General features: G+C 32.7%; 3 protein-coding genes across 3 annotated transcripts; 1 reads left to right on the plus strand and 2 right to left on the minus strand.

The window, feature by feature from the left end:
- The first annotated feature begins 415 nt into the window (after positions 1-415).
- On the plus strand, positions 416-5,552 carry LOC110664697 (uncharacterized). Its single transcript, XM_058149136.1, has 5 exons — positions 416-1,005; positions 1,440-2,358; positions 3,705-3,800; positions 4,497-4,633; positions 5,130-5,552. Exons 1-5 carry the CDS (start codon positions 794-796, stop codon positions 5,302-5,304), a joined length of 1,539 nt encoding a protein of 512 aa, XP_058005119.1. The 5' UTR covers positions 416-793; the 3' UTR covers positions 5,305-5,552.
- Positions 5,553-6,797: 1,245 nt separating this feature from the next.
- On the minus strand, positions 6,798-9,823 carry LOC110664712 (exocyst complex component EXO70A1). Its single transcript, XM_058149135.1, has 2 exons — positions 7,346-9,823; positions 6,798-7,207 (listed from the first exon to the last, which is right to left on the minus strand). Exon 1 carries the CDS (start codon positions 9,426-9,428, stop codon positions 7,578-7,580), a length of 1,851 nt encoding a protein of 616 aa, XP_058005118.1. The 5' UTR covers positions 9,429-9,823; the 3' UTR covers positions 6,798-7,207; positions 7,346-7,577.
- Positions 9,824-13,434: 3,611 nt separating this feature from the next.
- On the minus strand, positions 13,435-16,220 carry LOC110664719 (pollen receptor-like kinase 3). Its single transcript, XM_021824519.2, has 2 exons — positions 14,696-16,220; positions 13,435-14,512 (listed from the first exon to the last, which is right to left on the minus strand). Exons 1-2 carry the CDS (start codon positions 16,038-16,040, stop codon positions 13,737-13,739), a joined length of 2,121 nt encoding a protein of 706 aa, XP_021680211.1. The 5' UTR covers positions 16,041-16,220; the 3' UTR covers positions 13,435-13,736.
- Between the last annotated feature and the right edge of the window lie 4,696 nt (positions 16,221-20,916).

Here is a 20,916-nt window from a genome sequence, read left to right on the forward strand (position 1 = left end):
AAATTTTATTAATTTAAATTCATTGAGTATAGTTAATTCTTTTTCTTTTTCATAGATGGAATCTTGAGTGATGGAAATTTTATGATAGATTGTCGTTTTATTCGGTGTTTTGAAAATCGGATTGATGGATCGAATTAATTAAATTGAAAATTAATCTGATTAAAAGTTTAAAATGGGTCTTAAAATAAAACGATGAATCGTTTAACTAAAATGATATATCGTTTTGATTGTAAAATTTCAAAAGTTAAAAAAAAAAATTCTTAAATTAAGACATTCAGATCAAATCAAAAATAGAATTTACTGTATGCGAGGGTGTTTTTATTAAATTTCTATTTTCTAGTGAAAAGTGGAAAATTACATGCGAAGGCCGAAGATGCTAAATCTATTTTCTACGAAACGGAATTTACCAAACAAAGCCGACAGCTCTCTCCTTATCCAATAAGATTGTAAACACACAGTCCATTCTCTTACATCGATCACAACCACACGCCTTCTTTCTATCTGTATCGGACCCACAAGTTAATACATCCAACGGCTATAAGCTTCAGCTTCCTCACGAACACTCCATTCTTCTTCTAGGCTGTCATGTCCAGAAACCCAAAAGTTACTTATCACCTCAGTTGATCCGTCACTGTTCAAGTCTAAACTTGTTTTCACTTTGGCTTCAGTGTCTGCCTGCCAATAGCAAGATCTCAACTAGCAGATCCAAATCACTAAAACCCACACACACTGACACTTCTCTCTCTCTCTCTCTCTCTCTCTCTCTCTCTCTCTAGTCTCTACTACTGAAGTAATGTCAGTTTTATCTGTTACATGTCATGTGTTGCTCTTTCTGAGCTTTATTGTTGAAGGCTCAGTTCATGAGTACAGAGGAGAAAGATTTGTGGCTAAAGGTAATGCCTTTGTTGTTCATGGAGGCAGTGAAGGGATTTACTCTTCTAAACCTGGAAATTTCAATGAGACTGAGAGCAGTGCCATCCCTGCTAATGGTGACTCTTATATACGGTAATCATTAATTCTTTCTGTGTAATTCACTTATGCGTTTACGCATCTGGTTCTGGTATTATAATGATTAGATCTCCTGGTTTTATGGGTGGAAATTGCTTTTTCTTTCTTGGTTTCAATAATTTTTTTCTTGTTTTTGTTCTTTGGCCATTGATGATAATGTGCACAAGTAGAACAGAGATTGGCTTTTTGCTGAGAATGACAACTCTGGGTCTCGCCCAAACTTAATATTTTGTTCAATTAATTCAATACTGGTGCTCTATTTTGAGTCAAATTCGATAATTGAAGTTGATAATTCATTTGATATCGAGTAATTCTTTCTAAATATTAATTTGGGTTAAATGATACGCATTAACGAAATGATTTTGAAGCTTAGAGTATTACTTTCAACTTCTATTTAGCTTTTCTAATTTTATTGGGTCTTTTCTAATCAGTTTTGAAAAGATTGTGTTCCGGAGAACTGAGGAATTTTCTAACTTTACCTCGGGGTTAGTCCAAGCCATTGTTTTTGAGGTAGAAGATAGAGAGACGATTGGGGGTTCAGCCTATGGAGGTCAAAGAGCTATCTGCTGCAGGGCAGATCTCGCTAAATTGGGTGCGTGCACAGAAGGAGAAGTCATTCACCGCCCATCAACAAAGGATCCTAGCTGGCCCCATGTCTTTGGTGTTTCATTCAATGCATATGAGCTAGTTGCAACATTACCTTCTAGATCAATACAGGTCACTAAAACTGGGATGTATAATTTGTATTTCATGCACTGTGATCCCAATCTTAAAGGTGTAGTTGTAGAAGGAAAAACTATATGGAAAAATCCTACTGGCTATTTACCTGGTAGAATGGCTCCACTAATGAATTTCTATGGGTTCATGTCCCTTGCTTTTGTTATACTTGGAGTATTTTGGTTCTATCAGTATGCAAGATATTGGAGAGAAGTTTTTCCACTGCTGAATTGTATAACACTGGTGATAACACTAGGCATGTTTGAGATGGCTCTCTGGTATTTTGATTATGCTGAATTCAATGAAACTGGAGTTAGGCCGACTGGCATCACTATCTGGGCAGTCACTTTTGGTACAGTTAAACGCACAGTTGCACGTCTCATAATTCTCATGGTATCAATGGGTTATGGTGTTGTGAGATCTACCCTAGGTGGCCTTACCTCAAAGGTGATCATGCTTGGAGCGACCTTTTTTCTGGCCTCTGAAGTGCTTGAATTGGTAGAGAATGCGGGTGCTGTCAGTGATCTTTCAGGGAAGGCAAGACTTTTTTTGGTTCTTCCTGTGGCTCTCTTGGATGCTTTTTTCATTATTTGGATATTCAAGTCCCTTTCTGCCACTTTAAATAAGCTTCAGGTACTTGGTCTGCCATTCTGGGTTATGTTTATTCTGTACTTCATTTCTTAGCATGTGCCATGTGGTGTATTTAATGGATTTCTTTATTTCTGAACCTATCTTTAAGATACATCATACTTGTGCTTGTAAGTACAATATTTGAAACTTGACAGCAATTTGCATTTTTGTTTTTCGGGTGTGTGGACTCAATTTGGTGGCAATTAATAAATAATAAGTTTACATCTTGAATTATGTTTAGAACTACTTGTGGGGGCTTTATCAGATGGTCTCATAATCTGATAAAGCCTACTCTTTACATCAGGATAGGATTTTGAATAGGTATGACTATAGTGGACCTGGGTTAGTGATAATACAATGAATTAAAATATCAGAGACAATTGCATTTGTTAGGTCTGCAACTATTGGATACAAACTTAGGTAGAATTCGAATAACCAAGTTAGAGAGAACTTACGTATGTAGACTTAGAGATACCCACCTGTTTGATAACATAGTTTAAGGAGATGTATATGGCTTCTGTTGGGTGAGTTGGTTTGCAAAAGGATGCCTCAACACTCATGTCCCAGACTATAGTCCTTAACATCTCATCTTATGTATGATCTGGACGACAAGTGACGACATTCTTGATCATTAAGGAAAATTGTCAGAGAATCACCAATGCTATTGATTTTGGTGTAACTTCATGTTCAGAATGCTTAGAACGGTATTCATATCTGATTAAAAAAAAAGGAAGAAGAAAAAGAAGAAGAAGAAGAAGAAGAAGAAGAAGAAAGCTAACAGAAAGCAGAGACTTGTACTGAAACAGGATCTTCCTCACCTTTACCCTACAACAGAAATAGAAATTCTTATACACTAATATCTTTGGTAAAACCATGGCTAATAGGCAAGAAAAAAATTTTAAAGTGCAACAGAATCTTCAACATTGTTTACTGACAACTGCTGAGCTGACATAGTGGCTAACGTTTTGTGGTCCAAAGGGGCTAACATTTTATGGTCCAAAGGAGCAAGGTTTTAGTTGCTGGAATCATGTTTTTTAGTGCACTAAAATCAAGATGCATGGGTTAGTTTTTATTGCAGATATATGTACACGAGTGAAGAAAATCATAATGCAAAATTTTCATCTTTGATCATAATCTATTTTTCATTCACAAGCTTTATTTTGTCCCTTTGGTTTCAATGTTCTCCATGCAACCTGAAGACTAAATGTTGTGAGATTTGTTTGGCCATTTACACAAGATTTAATTGTTTACGCTTGTGCTTCATGTTATTCAGCATTATGCACCTTTCCCTGGTTTGTTATTGGAGTGTTAACTAAACTACAAATATTTTAATTTTCCTCTTTGTACAGGCTAGGCGGATGATGGTCAAGCTGGATATATACCGGAAATTCACAAATGCTTTGGCAGTATCAGTTATTGTCTCAGTGGGTTGGATTTGCTATGAGGTAAGATTATTTCTCATTGTTGGAAAAATGGCAGTCCCACATCAGGTGGGAAAGGAAACAGAAATGGGGATATAATGAAAGGGTCCAAAAAGGCAGAATGGCTTAGGCCATTGTAACAAGAAGCTGGCCCAATATGAAGAAGCCCGCATGTCAAGCTTAAAGTCCTCATTCCAGCCCAATAAAAATGCTAACACTTGTCATATTAGTTAAATTGATTATTTTGTTGCAGCTGTCTTTAGTTAGGTTCCAAGTACTGGTCAAAGATTTTACAAAATTGCTGCAAACTTCTTCCTACTTGCCAAATGTCTTGCTAAGCTATATTTAAGCTAGAGTGACTAGATACAGGAATCAGGATGTAATATTACCAATTGCTTTGAAATATTGAATTAGCGAGTGAGTGGAATGACATTCAGCAAAGTGTTATTTTATATTGTATTTTGAGGTCAGATAAAACTTTAATACAGGTTGCAAAAGAAAAAGGCTGGGACAAAAGTATTTTAAATTTAAATGATGTATAGGGTAATGTTGTTTTGAATTGTGCAGATATTATTGTAATTGTATATACAATTTCCGTTTCTCCAAAAATTTATCAACTGAGAACAAAAAGGGGATTGATTTTTGTCATTCTTGTAATGCTTTCTAATCTGCTTCCACCTTTATTTATGTACAGCTAAATTAATAATTTTGTGCTTGCAGTTGTATTTCAAGTCGAATGATGTTTACAATGAGCACTGGCAGAATGCTTGGGTCATCCCAGCTTTCTGGCAAGTCCTCTCCTTTTCTCTTCTATGTATCATTTGTGCTCTTTGGGCTCCCTCTCAAAACTCAATGCGGTAAGACCTAGCATCTGCACTAGAGTGTCTTCTTTTTCCATACTTTTAACTCATGGTTCTAATCACAAATCTTAATGCTTATCAAAGCATTTAATATTTAATAGTCCAGCTACCAACAGCCTAAGAAGTGACTGAGACTCCAGTCATTGTTGTAAAGGTCTCTCCTTTTTAATTTTCATTGTTTTTGTTGTTTGGATTAGAAAATCTGCTGTTAGGATGATGAACACTTTGATATGGTATTGTGTTAGGTTCACTCTGTAAATGCTTATTATAACTTAGTTAGGAGAACTGTTAATGGTGTTCATATTCTGATCCTCAAAATTTAGGAATAGAATTATAGAATTGACGCGATAACTTCACAAACTTTTATAAATGCATGCCAATTGATCATAAAATGGTGTTCACCTATGGCATGTAGATAGTCTACTTGGGTCCAGATACCAAGTTTCTCTTATTTAAGTTGCTCTTTTCCTGATAATTCGTTCTTCCTTGATAGGTATGCATACTCTGATGATGTGGGCGAAGAGTTTGAAAGAGATGACAGTTCTTTGACACTCATAAAACCATCTTCAATGCCTTCGAAGGATGTTCGAAGTGCACCAGCAGCTAGACCAGTGCACACAAACAACGTCGCATCCAACGGTGATGTTGAAGAAGACAAGACAGAGTAAATTATATCCCAAAAAATGTAATTTTGAGGTAGCCTTAATCGTATGATTTATGGCCTTGTTATTGTTGTAGCAATACTCCTCATGCTCCTTGAAATCTAAATTGAGAACTTTTTAGGAGAAAAATTTTATGACGAGAAAGTTCACTTTGAGATTGCAATAGGAGAGAGCTCCTTTTCAGTTCTTATTCATTTATATATCATGATCTTTCCTTGTAATTGTTAAATTAATTATCAATTGTTGGTCCCAAATGTTGATGTGCTCTGCCTCTACTCATGATCCAATTCAAAATGGGCCAAATGTAGAGCAAAAACATTAGGAAAATTTACTATATCATCCATGAATTCTATTATTATTAACCCTTTGATCTTTATATTTTGAAAAAAAAAAAAAATTTAGTCCCTCTGATAATGAGTTATAGTCCGCTTCTTGATGTATCCGATAAGGAAAGTTCCTTTGGCTGTAAAGATCCAAAGAATGCAACCTGCTAAAAAGAGACTTGGCAATCTAATTCAGACCAAATTAGGTCTTGTTGCTTGTTTTGTGTGGTCAAGTTTCTCATTATAGTTGGAATTTGAATGAATATCTAACACTTGAACAACTTCGTTACTACAAGTATTTTGACTTGGAAAGGTCAACTGCCGATATGAAGAAAAAAAGATTAGCCATCTATGAGGTCCATCAGTTGACATTAACCAATGAGTCTTGAAAAGCACCCATCAAGTCTGACCCTACCCATGTTGCTTGTAAACTAAGAATTGTCAGATTTTAGGGGTCCATGCTGATCAAATTTAGGCTTAAATCAAACATTTCTCTAAAATATCTAATTATCTTTCTCAATCTTTCAATCAAAAATATATTTTCTTTAATCCCATATGCAACTTCAAAATCGTTCCACGTCTTTTCTTTTAATAGGAGAGGGGATGATGTGCAAAAGAAAAGCCACCAAAAGAATGCCTAAATTTCTATCTTCATCTACATTCATCTTCTGATTCTTCTTTTTTCCAATCAAATGGGGCCATATAATAAGAATAATTTATTCATTTTCGTTAAACCCTCTTCCAATCCCAACTCACTAAATTCAGGTATAGGATTATTTAAATGGATTGATGCTAAACTTAAGCGGTTCATTATAGGCAATCGAATGAGGGATGAAGATAGTGCCTATTTCCAATCTTGATTCTCTTTATTCTGATTTATTTTTTTTCTCCTTTTGTGCAAGGCTGCAATAAATTAGTTCAATGGCCGAAGCATATCACTTGCCTGACATACCCGGTTTGAGTTACACTCCCCAGTCCTCTACTCAAAATGAATTAAAAAAAAAAAAAAAAAAAACTTTATTACATTCTTGGTAGTACAGTTAAACCCATTATCCGGCAGGAGTTCCTACAAGTGACAGAAACCAGCCTTCAAGTCCATCAAGAATTAACCAACTTTGAAATTATTACTAAATAGAAACTATACAAAGATGAAAGTAGAAGAAAGTGGGAAAATAATTCAACACAGTGATAGAGAGCTTCCATTTCTCACATTTATGTGAAATCCACCCATCAAGCATCCACGATTATTATGACAGAACAGGATAACACACTCTGATGGCACATTCCAACCAGTGATAGAAAAATGATTCAAAAAGCAATTAGTAGTTGTGGAATCTCATAATGGAAGTTCTTGTGGAATGAATTAGTCATCTAAACTTCCTCAATGCTCATTCAGATTCCACTTCTTTTTAGCATGCATTTAACTTGGGAGAAAAATAGATTGATCAACAAAAACTTAGTTCCTCCAGTTCGTTCTCTAGCTCACGGAGGGAGGGCTGGAGAGAATGGTTTTCCATCTAATTCAATTACAGAAAAAAGGCAAGCAAATTCCTCTTTTCAAGTCAATGAAGCTGGAGTCTTTGAGGCTAAAAAAGAAATTAAAAATATGCTTCGTCATATCATAGATATTAAGGAAATCACACATAAAACAATTCACATATGAACAAATGGAACAAAAATCTAGAATGTGGCAACAAGTCTAACAAGGCAAACAACATGCTTACAGTGCGGAAGCATTCAGGTTTAGAGACCTGGCTATTCTGGAGAGCTACACCTGATCTTCCCAAATGAACTCGAGTCCTTCCAATCTGCAGGAAATTAACCAGTGATGCTTAAAGAATTGGAAAGCACAGGGCAGCCCCCTAGTGACCAGCACCACATCCACCCGAACGCCCCACAAAAAATTCAAAGAATCTGTTCCTAGTTCATAAACTGGCAAAACTCATTCACACCCCCTTACTGGGATCTCCTCCTCATGTGCTGAGATACAGCGTACCCTTCAAAGAAATCCAAGACATCACTCTCCAAATCCTCTACCGAATACTTCATATAGTTCTCCGGGTGCTTTCCACTCTCTATATGACTCCTGAACCTCCCGAGAAATGACCTGTAAGCTGGGATCAACTTCTCTGATATTGATATTCGAAGCTCCTCCCTGAGTTGATTATCTGGCACCAACCATGTTGCTTGAGTCCTGTGAACCTCTTCAAACATAGCATTGAAGGTCTTAAACCTCTCCCTCAAAGCACTCCTTGACACCCCAGAAGAGAAACTCCCACTCACGTGTAACCCCTCATCCCTCAAGCAATACAACACCCTCACCCAAGTAGCTCTCTGATAACTAGTGGCTGCCTGCCTGAATTTCCCCGTTAGTTTCCTCAAGTAATCGTCTCCAATCATTTCTCTTAGTTCAGGTGACCCTTTAACCTTTTGAACAATATAGTGAACATTGTTCATCATAAACAGATGCGCTAATGATACGTCTTTGTAATGCTTGGACTTGCCGTCCAAATTGAATTGCAAAATCACAATAATCCAAATCAAATGAAGGGCTAATGGGGTTTTCCCCTCTAGCTCTGCAAATTCCATATCTGGGGTGGTCGAATCACCAGAATATCTTGACCCGGTTGATGGTTTCGATAAAATAAGCTCGATCAAGGTCTGTTTATAATCCGAAATCAAACTGATATAATTCATCACATACCTTGTCAAGGGATGAATTGTTCCTCCAGGCACTGGAACCAATGAAGGTTCACGCAAAACAGCATTCTCAAACTCTGACAAAATCCCTCTTGCAGCCTCGGCCAATCTTGACAAAATCTCTGCAGCCTGGACTCGAAACGAATCAGCTGATTTCGATTCGAAAACCACCTCAATGTCAGGCACCAAGTCCATTAAAGCATCATGTAAGTCCAAAATCTTGAACATTTTCTCCGGAGATCTCCTGCTTATACTTATAGCCTCGGCAAAATTGAACAGCTGAATTGCTGGACCCTTGACAGTCTCCATGAAACAAGCATCATCCACAGCAGTACCAATCCCATCAAAAATCTGTTCGCAGAGCCTCTTCTCGCTCGCGAACAAAATCCTTATACAAACCTTAGCTGCCCTTATCCAACGTCTGATTTTAGTCTCTAAAGCATCCCACTCGAGTCTCTGTATATCCCCAATACTCAGCTTTTCAATCCCGAGTCTCTTAAAGTTAGCGTCCACAACAGATTTCCGTACACTCCCGTACACCTGGATACACTCGCGCAAGTACCCAGCAGAGATCATGCGCTTGGCAATGGACTGGAGGTCAGCGACTGCTTCCTGTGGAATCAGATCGATCTCGCGAATACTGCTAGTGGATCGATAGCTTGTGTTGCCGTTACTCGCAGATGAATCAGCTCGTTGGATTTGATCTTGGATATCCTCATCACCCACATGATCGTCTTCTTCATACTCATCTGCGGCGGAGGAGTGGACTGAAGAGCTGGGATCAGCGGCGGCGAGGGAGTTCAACTCGACGGGAGTGGTGTGGTTGAGAAGTATGTTGCGGAACTCGTCTTCAAGCCTGGCCATAGCGATCTGGATGGTGGCGCTATTGACCTTGTCTTGATCATCGGAGATGGAGGTGGACGACATGGATTTTTGAATATCGTCGACAGCCTTTAAATAAAGATCCACCTCCTCACGGTCACCTTCGAAGATCATCCTCTCCCTGGCTTCCTCTGAGGCCGTGGAGTCCCACCGGAGAATTATCTTCTGCGCATCTTCAAACGCCACCGCACCACCACTAGCGTCACTATTCTCTGGTGGTTCCATATGATTGGACACAACTGGCTCTTAGAAGCTAAAAGATTGAAACTTTTTGCGGAATCTTTCAAGAAAAATGAAGACTTTCTATTTTCCAAATCTCGAAAATATTAACAGCAGATTCGTTTGAGTGTTGGTGATGAATTTTGTAATGGAAAAGTAAAGTTTTTTTCTTCTTTAATATAGGAAAAGTTAAAAGCTTTTGTTAACAAAAAGGGTTGATTGTACGGGTGGTGGTGGTGGTGGTGGCTGTGGAGAAGAGATGGTAGAAGGTATTAAGACACAGTAGAAGTTTGATTGGGGATGAGAGGGTGAGGTTGTGCGCAGCCTTGGAGCACTAGTATTTAATTTTCACAGTAAGCATGGTGGTGTCTTGGAATTCAGCTGTGAGGATTTTTGTCTGAATGTGATAAATATTATTGTAAGAGAAATAGGAAGAAATATTAGCATAAAAAACGCAAGGAAAAAAATAATTTTTTTTTTTAATGATTTTGACATTAGCCGCCGGTGGATCTCTTTAGGAATATTCCGGTGAACAGCCACAAATTTCTCTCTCTTTTTTTTTTCCCTCTTGACTTCTGGCAATCAATTGGGCCCATTATTAGATACTAATATAGATGTCCAAGCCCATTTCTGCCGCGGTCGCTGAAGGTTGTGGGGTTTAGTTTATTGAGTTAAAAGATTATTTAAATATTCTAAATTTTTTAAATTAAAATGTTTTACTCTAAATTTATTTTTAATATCTTTAAAATATTATATTTAAAAAAATTATTTAATAATAATTTTAATAGTAATATGAAATAAAGCTTAAATATCATCAGCTAATGTAGAATTTGTGCTTAATTAGAGAAATGTGAAAACTAATATGGATTTTTCAACCATTGCAAAAGTGGGTGGGGGGCTTCTCTTTCATAATAATTATATAATTATTTATTATTTTTAATAATTATAACACCAAAAGTACAAGTTGTTATTGTTAAAAACAGCAACTTAGACACCAATAACTTGCTTTTACTGACCAAAAAAATTCCACTTCTGCATTATGAAATCTATTGATTAAGTTGTTTGATTACTATTCAAAAATATACATTTCATACCTAACTCATATGAGCTCTTTCTACCTTATTTATATATTAAAAATTTAATTTTAATCTACTTTTCTATAAATGATATCATAGGATTTGAATTTGCTTATGTTAATCCAATCAATAAAGATAAGAATTTTTTTTCCTTTTTATTAACCGATTATATTGAAAAACACTTTATGATTGTTTATATCTTAAAAAAAAAAAAAACCTCTATAATACACTATACCATGTAAATATATATCATTCAAACTCTCACATTTTAATTAGGAATACTCTTTAATCACTTTTTCTCTAATAAATATAGATGACAATGGGTCAGATTTTTATAGGTACTTAATCCGATCGAACCCTAATAAAATGAATTTAAATAATATATAATCAAATTTAAGACAGATTCTAATTTGAAATTTAATATATTAATTAATCAAATATAAAATATATGTTTTTAATAATAATATTTAAATTTTTCTATATTTTATTATATATAAAATAAAATTGAAATATTCTATGAAATTATTAAAATTTTAAAATATAAATTATTAAGAAAAATAATTTTTATATAAAATTTTAATTAAAACATATAAAATAAAACAGGTTTTGATATTTTTTAGTAAAAATAATCGAGATATATTCGAATAATTAAAAATAAATTTTAATCGAATTTAGTAGGATGATTTTCACAAACACCTTACCCACTAGGGCTGAGCAAATTTCGATTTAAATCGAAAAATCGAACCTAATCGAATCAATTCGATTCAATCGATTTGATTTTAAAATTTAATCGGTTTAGTTCGGTTTTATATTATAAAAATTTTTGTTATTTTAGTTTGGTTCTATTTTGAAGAGAAAAAAATCGGTTAAACCGAACTGAATTAAATAGTAATTTTATATATTCAAATCGAATCAAATCGAATCGAATTGATTTATTTTTATAGAGAACTTATGAATTATATTTAATTTTATATATATATATATATATATAAATTATTTAATTTCATTAATTAATAGTTAATAGGTTCAAATCAAAATTAAAATTAAATTAAATAATTTAAAAATTAATTTAAATTAAAAAATTAATTAAAAATCAAAATCAATTAATTTAAACTAAATCAAAATAAAACAGTTTAATTTAAATTTTTATCAATTTTAATTTAATTTAATTTTTAAAATATAAAATTTAATTTTTATAATTTAATTCGAATTTTCACTCAAGCTACCGTTAATAAAGAAGTTAAAAAACTAGGGATGAAGCACACCACCACTGCAGGCAACACCACAGCCACTCGTACACTCGTTAGACGATGTGGGTCTTTAATCGCTTGACGTGCGGATAACATGGTAATGATATGCCAATGTGATTTAGGCACAAAAGACAAAAGCTTTGTTAAAATGAATAAGAAACTAAAGTGGTACTTTAGAATATTAAAATAATTAGCAAATTAATCAAAAGGAAGATTAAACTATCATAATTTTGGATTTCCAGTATAATAAAAAGACAAAAAAACCAATTAAGCAAAAGTTAATTATGTTGTATTAGCAGAAAATTGGAGATCAGCTAGCACAACTGTCAAGCAATGAGCACAGCCAAGCAAACAAGAGCCTAATGCATGTGCTGGCTCTAGCTTGCTCTCTGATACAACAATGCAATCGCTAAGCAAATCATTTCTGTTTTATACTCACTTGCTGCCTAAGCCACCTTCAAAGCCCACTTATGCATTAATTAATGAATTTTAATTAACTAATTAATGAAGTCAACTAATCCTACTGCTACATGCACGTGCGTGCATGCTTGCACACGTACGCATTTCATTTATTAATTTACAAAAATTAATGGCACCCATCATCGAATCCATAAAAAATAATGAACCTCATCCACTGTTATTTAAGTGGTAATTATTACAGTGATATATATGCTGGTGTAAATGCTATAATTATAACCCTGCAAATTAATTTAATAATTATTAAATTATATATTTATATTTAAATTAATGTATTTATTATATTTTTTTTAATTTATTATAGATTTTGCATACATTTTAATTAATTTTTACATTTTAATGATAATTAATTAACAACAATCTAGAGAAGAAGATATCAGTTTTAAAATGGTGTTGCAAGAGTGCTGCAGGGTTATTTAGAAAGAGAGATTTTCAAGATCTTGGCCATGTATATATATATTGATTGGTTGATCAATTTTCAATAATGAGCTGGCCAAATGCTTCTTCTGCAATATGGTTATCCAAGAAATCCTGACAGGTTTTGGTAGCAGCAAGGCATATAAGTGGCGAATGAGATGGAAGTATGTGGATTTGTTAAATGAAAGCATTGGAAAATTTTTGGAAGTTATCGATGCGATGTGCAGGGTAAAAGGTGGGATATTGTTGTGTGCCAGTTTAGAATCCTTCAAAATTGAACCATTTTAATTAAATAGTTTCATTTCTTGGTATCTCCAGCTGTAGCGAGCAATGATATCATATGAGGTACCGGAGGAGTTGACTATATCATCATGGTTTCAATCTGTCAATGAGTTGTAAGTTGGGACTCCCAATGGGATTCTTGAGTTATATATGTCTAACACCAAGAATTAGATTTAGGCCTTCACAAAAAGTGTTTGTTTCTTTAGCTTGTGATTCCTAATGGGATCCTTGACGTACACTTAATAAAACCATATATGAATTAAACCATTCCCAGTTGACAAAAAATTGTGCACTTCAAAACGTATAAAAAGAAAGATAAATGAGAATCGTTTTTATTCTAAATTAATTGGATCGGTCATATAAATCTTCTTTCGCCATTCAAAATTTAGAAATCCTTTTCTTCTTGTCAAATAAAGCTGCAACAAGAAAATGTATGTGAACATTTAGATGACTTATGCATTCAGTCATAGAGAAGATTGGAATTACCCTTAACAAGGAAACGTCTCCTTAATTTTACATATACAAGTTAATACAATTGGCTATCTTTATTAATGAATTGAAACGATCATTCATAGTCTAAACAAGCTATGAAAGTTGATTAGTAGGTTGGCAGTGGTCACTGCTACCCAGAACAATATGTACAACATGTTCATGAAAAGTTTTATAAGTTACAAAGACAAGTTACGTGATTAAGCTACATGTATATGATCATTGCCTTTGCAAGTTTTCTCATGCGCGAAATCCCCAGAATGCTGCATAGAATTCTTTTTGCAGATGCTGCTACGGAAACTGATGATCATGTCGTGTGATATTCATTTCACTTTGTCATTGCCTAAGTTTGAGTTAGGAGAATCAAAGGAAAATAGTTCACTATCACTAGAGCTATATGATCCGTATCCCTTTGTAGAGTTTTGAACATAACCATCTTGAGGACTACTAGACGCATTGAACTGTGGAGCATCTGCATGTCCATCTCCAAGTGATGGTAGAAATTGTACAGTTCTCGAATCCACTGCTACACTCTCCAATTTTATCATCTCTATCCTTTGAATAGCTTCTCTTAGATCTAACCGTTGCACAGGATTACTTGCAGCACAAAGAGCTCCTATGTGGATAAGCTGCCTCATCTCCCCAACTGAATTTGAGGAACTTGCAATTTCTGGATCAAGCATGTCGTATTCTTTCCCCTCAGAAATTTTAGTTTCCGCCCATTGGACTAGATCAATCCCACCTTTGCCATTGTTAAGATATTGAGAGGGATATTTTCCAGTGAGGATTTCAAGAATGATTAGTCCTAAACAGTATACGTCACATTTAGGAGATACCCCAAATTGTGTAGCTTCTGGGGCCTTATAGGCAATTAGAGCTTGTCCTACAACTGAGGGGTTGGCCAGTGTATTGTATCCAAAATCTGAAAGCAATGGTTCATTATCAGGACTAAGGAGGACATTGCTTGATTTGAGATTGCCGTGGGGTAAGGCACAGGAAGCAAGTTCAGTATGAAGATAACCCAACCCTCTAGCAATTCCTTGGACAATCTTGAGACGGGTAGGCCAATTGAGCTCAGAATGTGAGGCTCCCTTGTCACCTGAAATATTATCTACTTTTTAACAGATTCATAAATGTCATGGAAAAGATAATAATCATGAGAAATGCAAACATATTCCTTTGTGGCAAGCTAGATTGACAGGTAAATTCACAAGTAACAGAAAAAGAAATTATATCGAAAGTGCATAGTTCATGGAAAGAACTGAAGAAGTTCAATATGTACCGTGCAACAAATAAAGCAAACTTCCTTTAGGTATGTACTCGTAGATCAACAGCTTCTCATCCTTCCGAAAATGAAAAGCCAATGGTGGCAAAATGTTAGCATGCTTTAGCCTTCCAAGCATTCTCATCTCTGCATCAAATCCATCTCTTCCCAATGCATTCATTTCTCTCAATCTCTTAACCACCACTGCCACACCATTAGCCAACAGAGCTTTATATGAAGATCCCAATCCCCCATTTCCAAGCACTTCTGCAGCAGCCTTCATCAAATCTGTTAGCCCAAAAACACCCTTTTCATTATTCATAACTACTAATTCACCTACACCGCCTTTGGCACTACTAGGTCCTTTGCGAGTTGATCCTGGTTTTTTGGTTAATTCCATTTCCTTCTGTCTAACTGGCATCGAAATTTGCACTTCTACTGCCTCAACTGCCTCATCATCAGTATTGTTTTGTACACCAGCTTCTAAATCATCTTCTTTCCTCCTCATTTTAAATATTATCACAGCTGCAACACAAAGCAACATGACAGCCAATGTTATAATCCCTGCACCTCTCTTCATAAAGTTACTAGCATCGTTCTTAGAAATATTCATAGGAATGGTTTTTGCAAAGACCCCTGGTGCTACTGCTTCAGTCGCGGCATTACACTCTTTACCAATCTTCTCTCCGCAAAGGTCAGCATTTCCCTCGAAGGAACTCTTGCTGAATTTGGCTAAACCATCGGGGATTTCCCCACTTAACTTATTGTTTGACACATTGAATGATGTCAATTTTGATTGCATTACAGGTGGAATAGCCCCACTGAACTGATTATCTTCAAGATGCAATTCAATAAGATTGGATAAGTGAATGACTGATGGTGGAATTTTTCCCGAAAACTTGTTATTCGCAAGCCAAACTTTCTTCAAGGACTGCATTTTCGAGAAGAACTCTGCTGGGATCTCGCCCGAGAATTGGTTTCCTGTCAAGTATATATTCTTCAAATAACCTAAACGATTGAATTCAGGAATCGAACCCGAAAAAGAATTATGTTCAAAGCTTACACTTCTGAGTCCCGAAATATCAACCAATGCATCAACATCAATTTTTCCCGATAAACCCATATTCTCAAGGCGAAGACCCATGACATTGCCATTGCTACAAAGAAGTCCTTTCCACTGAGCGTCTCCTCCACAAGGAGCTGATCCAGGTACCCAAGAACTAAGAGCACTTGCGTTGGTAAAAGAATTCTTTAGCTTAATCAAGGTTTCAGAATCGGATTTCGATGACGTAGAAGTAAATTGGAGTATGAAAATCAAGATGAACACAAGAAAAACTGGCCGGAGAAGCCAATCCAAAGCCATAACTTGGGTGGAAACAAATGAGAGATTTTCCTTGGGCTGTAAAATTTTTTGTGGCTTTTTGTTGTTCTCGCAGGTTTTGCGCTTCTTGTGTCGATTTTCGTTGGTGTGTTCATGGTGTTTGTTTTGAGTAAGTGCAAGAGAGCCTTAGAAATGAGAGGGACATAAGAGCTTTAGCTATAAGCCTTAGACAGCTGGTGAAATTTTTCTTGGTTGAAAATGTTCAGCTTGAAAAACCGTTATAACATGTATTTACTAAAAGGACCTTCCAAGGCCATCGCTCAAGTGTGAAGTTGCTAAACAAGTATACAAAAATTTTAAAGGGCATTTTCGTCAACTCACGTCATATTTAGCTCATCCTCATTGGTTGTATTTGGATGTTTGTTAATCAGTTCCATAAATCAATGTTGGTAAGCTGGAAGAGCTGTTAGCCAATGGTGATTTAATTAACCGCTCTTGTTAATTGTTAAATGGATATTGGGAATTTCTTAAAATAATAATAATAATAATAATAATAATAATAATAATAATGTTGGGAATTATGTGGCAATTCAAAATGAACCAATTAATCCCTCCATCCATTTTATTTTTCATAACAAAACAATTAAATTATTTAAATTATTGTAAAATATTTTTTAATTTAATTAAATTATTTTTTGTCTCACCTTAAAAGTGAAATGATTAGGTGAATTTTAAAAAATTATAAAATTAGTTATATAATTTTTATTCAATTTTTAATTATTATGAGTTAATTAATCTGTCATTAATATGGTATTAAATTAGTTTTATGATTATTACTCAAAATCAATCAGGTTGGATGCAAGATTAAATATATAGGGGCCAAAATTTTCTCTCTTATGGATGAGGGAGAACTTTCCCACCGAAAGTAAGATGGAACGGATTTTCCCGCCAGGATTTTTTTTTATTTTATTATAAATTTATTTATTTAAAAATAAATTAGAAATATATTTTTAAAAAATCATTTTAATAATATATATATTATTAAAATTACAATATTTAAATACTTAAAATAAATTCAACTAAATTCATCAATTCTTTAAACACTTTCTAGCAATCTCCTTTGACTATCATATAGCATATAAATAAAGAAAAGAGTTATATCGCTCTTTTAAATCACAAAATTTATTTATAAGTGAATTTATAGTTAATTTTTTTAATTATTTATTTTTAATATATAATAATAAAAATTTAAAAAGAAATTTATCTTAATTTTGTTATAAAATTTATCCACCATCACCACCGAAATCAACTATTTTTTAAATTATTAGATAGATTTCAAAAATTTATTTATTTAAAAATATAAATTAATTTCGTCGCTATTCAATTAAAGGAAACTTCTCCTTTTATTTTGTGCAGGCTTCCATGTAAACTTGCGGCCCATTAAGAATGGAAGCTATTGCTGGGCCTTCTTATTAATCAGCATCAATTATCCTTGACAATAACATTAATATTTTTTTGAGTATTATATTGGCATATATCAAAAAAGCTCTCCTCTCCTCTTGTCCCCTCAGGGCCTCCTCTCATTTTCTCTTTCTTCTTTTTTTTCTTCAAATTTTTTCCTTGGAAGTTTGCCTGTGAATTTTTCAGTGGCTACCCTCGAATCTTTTTTCTATATTTATTATAAAATAAATATGACTTTCTCTCCTTAGATTTGTATCCGTTCGAAATAGATTTGAAGTTCTCTCTTTAATATTGAAGTCGAATTCTCTTCGTTACCATAAATTATTTTCTCCTCTTAGCGATATTATTTGTTTATTGTAATATTTGAATGAGTTTTTTTATAATTTAAAATACATTGTTAATCGTTGATTTCTTTTGATTCAAAAAATTAGATCTTCATGTTTGAAAATTAATTTTCTATTAATAAAGTCTTATAGTACAGCCTGTTTATCCATTAATATTTGATGATTTATTCTTTTCTGGAGACCACATAAGTGGCAATTTTTCAAAAATATAGAGTTATAGAGGTATTGTTTCTTTAATTATCTAAAATAAAAAATGATTAGTTACTACCAATAAGATTAATCTTCTCTACTCAAATCATTTTTAAACAAAAGATTTTAATTGTTAATTTTTATTTTATTTTTCTCTTATGAGAAAATTAATATATACTTATCTTAAAAATTTTATAATGAATCACTAAATTTTTACTAAAAGAATAAAAAAAAGATAATGCTAATCAATGATAGTTTAATTGGTATTATTTCATTTTTGAGTTGTAGGAAGCGGGGATATCTCAAGATTGAACCTCACTATTAACTATTCTAATATTATTTATTTTTTATAGTAAGAAAGGATGAAGGCTACTTGGATTTGACATTTTGCCCAAACCATGGTGAAGCCCAGATAAGACTCTTGGCGTGTTAGCGAAAATTATGATGCTATGACTAAGGCTGTACATGGATCAGTTTTAGTGGATTTAATGTATTTTATCAAATTAAATGGATAAAATTAAATTTGATAATATCTAAATTAAGATAATAAATTAAATTATAAAGACGTATATGTTCAATTTTCATATTAAGTGAGTTGAGTTCTATTTTCATGATTTTTATTTATTTTAAGGCGTTATTTGCAAAATTAATTTTAATAATATTTAAATTGAAATCAACAAATTAAATTACAAGTTATATATGTTCAATTTTCACGTAAAATAGATTTTTATGATTTTTACTTCTTTTAACACATTTATATTTTTATAATTCAAACTCTTATTAGATATCTTGCATATATATATATATATATTATCATATACTGATTAAAAAATAAATAATAATTCAAAATTATTTAATAAAAATAAATAATAAAATAAAATTATTCGTATATATTCGGTTTTAATTTAGTTTGAACTAAACTTTAAAAATGTTAACTAGAAATCTAAAACCAAAAAATCAATTTATAATTATTTTTAAATCATCATCAATGTTTAAATATATAAAATCACTAATTTTGATTTTAATTTATTAAAATTAATCAAAATTTTCAATTTAGTGGTTTCTTTTGTACACTCTAACTATTAGTATACACTTTTAACAATTTTTCTTCTTTGATGAGAGTATGGAATATTGAGAATTAATTGGAAGGTAGGCATTAGAAAATTCAACAGCAAAGCCAAGACATGACCAAGACCAACTGCTGGCTGCTAGCTTTGATATATTGAATATTGGTAAAGCAAGCGACTAATCTACAAGGGATGATCTGTAGCTGATATTATATTGGACGCTGTCTTCATCTCGAAGCTTTGAATTTTCCACCATCTAACTTTAGACATCAAACGCCCACGTTTTCTGCAATGGCTCTGGAGAATAAAAAATTATTAAGTATACTTTATATATATGTATTATTTTTTATAATTATATATGATTTATTTTTTATATTATAAAGAGGATTTATTTTTTTTTATAAGAGAATAAAATATTATTTTTTAATATTCTAGATATATTTAATAATTAACCATGAGAAATAAACTCCCATCAAAGAACTCAATTTCAAAATATTAAAAATATTTTCATTCATAATTAAAATTTGAGAAATAATTGTGAAATTTCATCCTAAAAAATATATATTTTTTTCTCATTAATCCAAACAAACTCCTTCTCCTTCTCTTCCCATCTTTTTAATTATTTCTCTTTTTTTTTTTTTCTCAATGTAGGATAAGTATCTCCTTGATATTATTATTTTATATTATTAATAAAAAATATCATTTTAAATATTCTAATTGGCAATATTTAAATTTTAATTTTAAATTAAATTTGATATTTATTAACAATCTATATTTTAAATTTTAAAAAAATTTATAAAATATTTAAATATATTTATTTAAAATATAATATATAAATTTTATATTATTATAAAATACATAATAAATATACACAACTCCCGTGAATATTATACATTAAATTTACACTTATCTCAAATTTAATTATATATTACTTTAATTTATTTATGGGGGTATTTATGCCTCCTCCTCCTCCTCCTCCTCCATTTTTTTGGCTTACTCCTCCATCCACCTAACTCTCCACCCCAATCTTCGTAACCCCAAGGGCTTTGCTCCAGTGCCTTCCCTCTACCCCACAGCAACTTCCCCTTCACTCCCTTACTTTATCTCGTGCTTACGCCCATATTTTTCGAAGTCTTCTTTTGGAAGATGAAATTTTGGAAAACCACAAGTGTTTTGGCTTAAAAAAAAAAAAAATTACGGATCTGAACTCAAATGTCCTGAGGCAATCTTTTGAAAAAAAAAAGAAAAAAAAAATTCCTACGGTCAATCTGACAGCTTGAAATTCTGAAATTAATAAATTTTCATAATTTATTATAATTAATAAAATATAAAATTAATTAGAGTTGTTGTTGTTCAAAGTAAAAAATAATGATATACATCTCAATTTGAAAATAAAAAGTAATTTTACAGGAATAAGTTCATCTATTTATGGAGAATTAATAATGTGAAAATTCGTTAATATTTATTTAAAAAAAATTATGTGGATTATAATAATTAATTAAAAAATAATATAATAAAAACATTTAATTTGTTTATTATACATTTATTCTTATTGATGTGTAATAATTGCATATTAACTTATTCACAAAGTATAAAAAAAATCAATAATGTGTCAATTTAAAAAAAAAAATATTGTATCTTAATGAAAAAATAAATGTCTAATTCACATTCATGAATCCTTCATTCATATTTATTTATATTTCTTATCATGAACCCTCAAAAAGCGCAATTTCCATGTCTTTATCTCCAACGATATATATATATATATATATATATATATATATAAAATGGAAGCTTTGATTAATTGGGTTGGACTAGCATAGCATCCACGTAAAAAACGTGTGGAAGTTTGGTACC

This window comes from Hevea brasiliensis, chromosome 6 (genome assembly GCF_030052815.1).
Source record: "Hevea brasiliensis isolate MT/VB/25A 57/8 chromosome 6, ASM3005281v1, whole genome shotgun sequence".
NCBI classification, from domain to species: domain Eukaryota; kingdom Viridiplantae; phylum Streptophyta; class Magnoliopsida; order Malpighiales; family Euphorbiaceae; genus Hevea; species Hevea brasiliensis.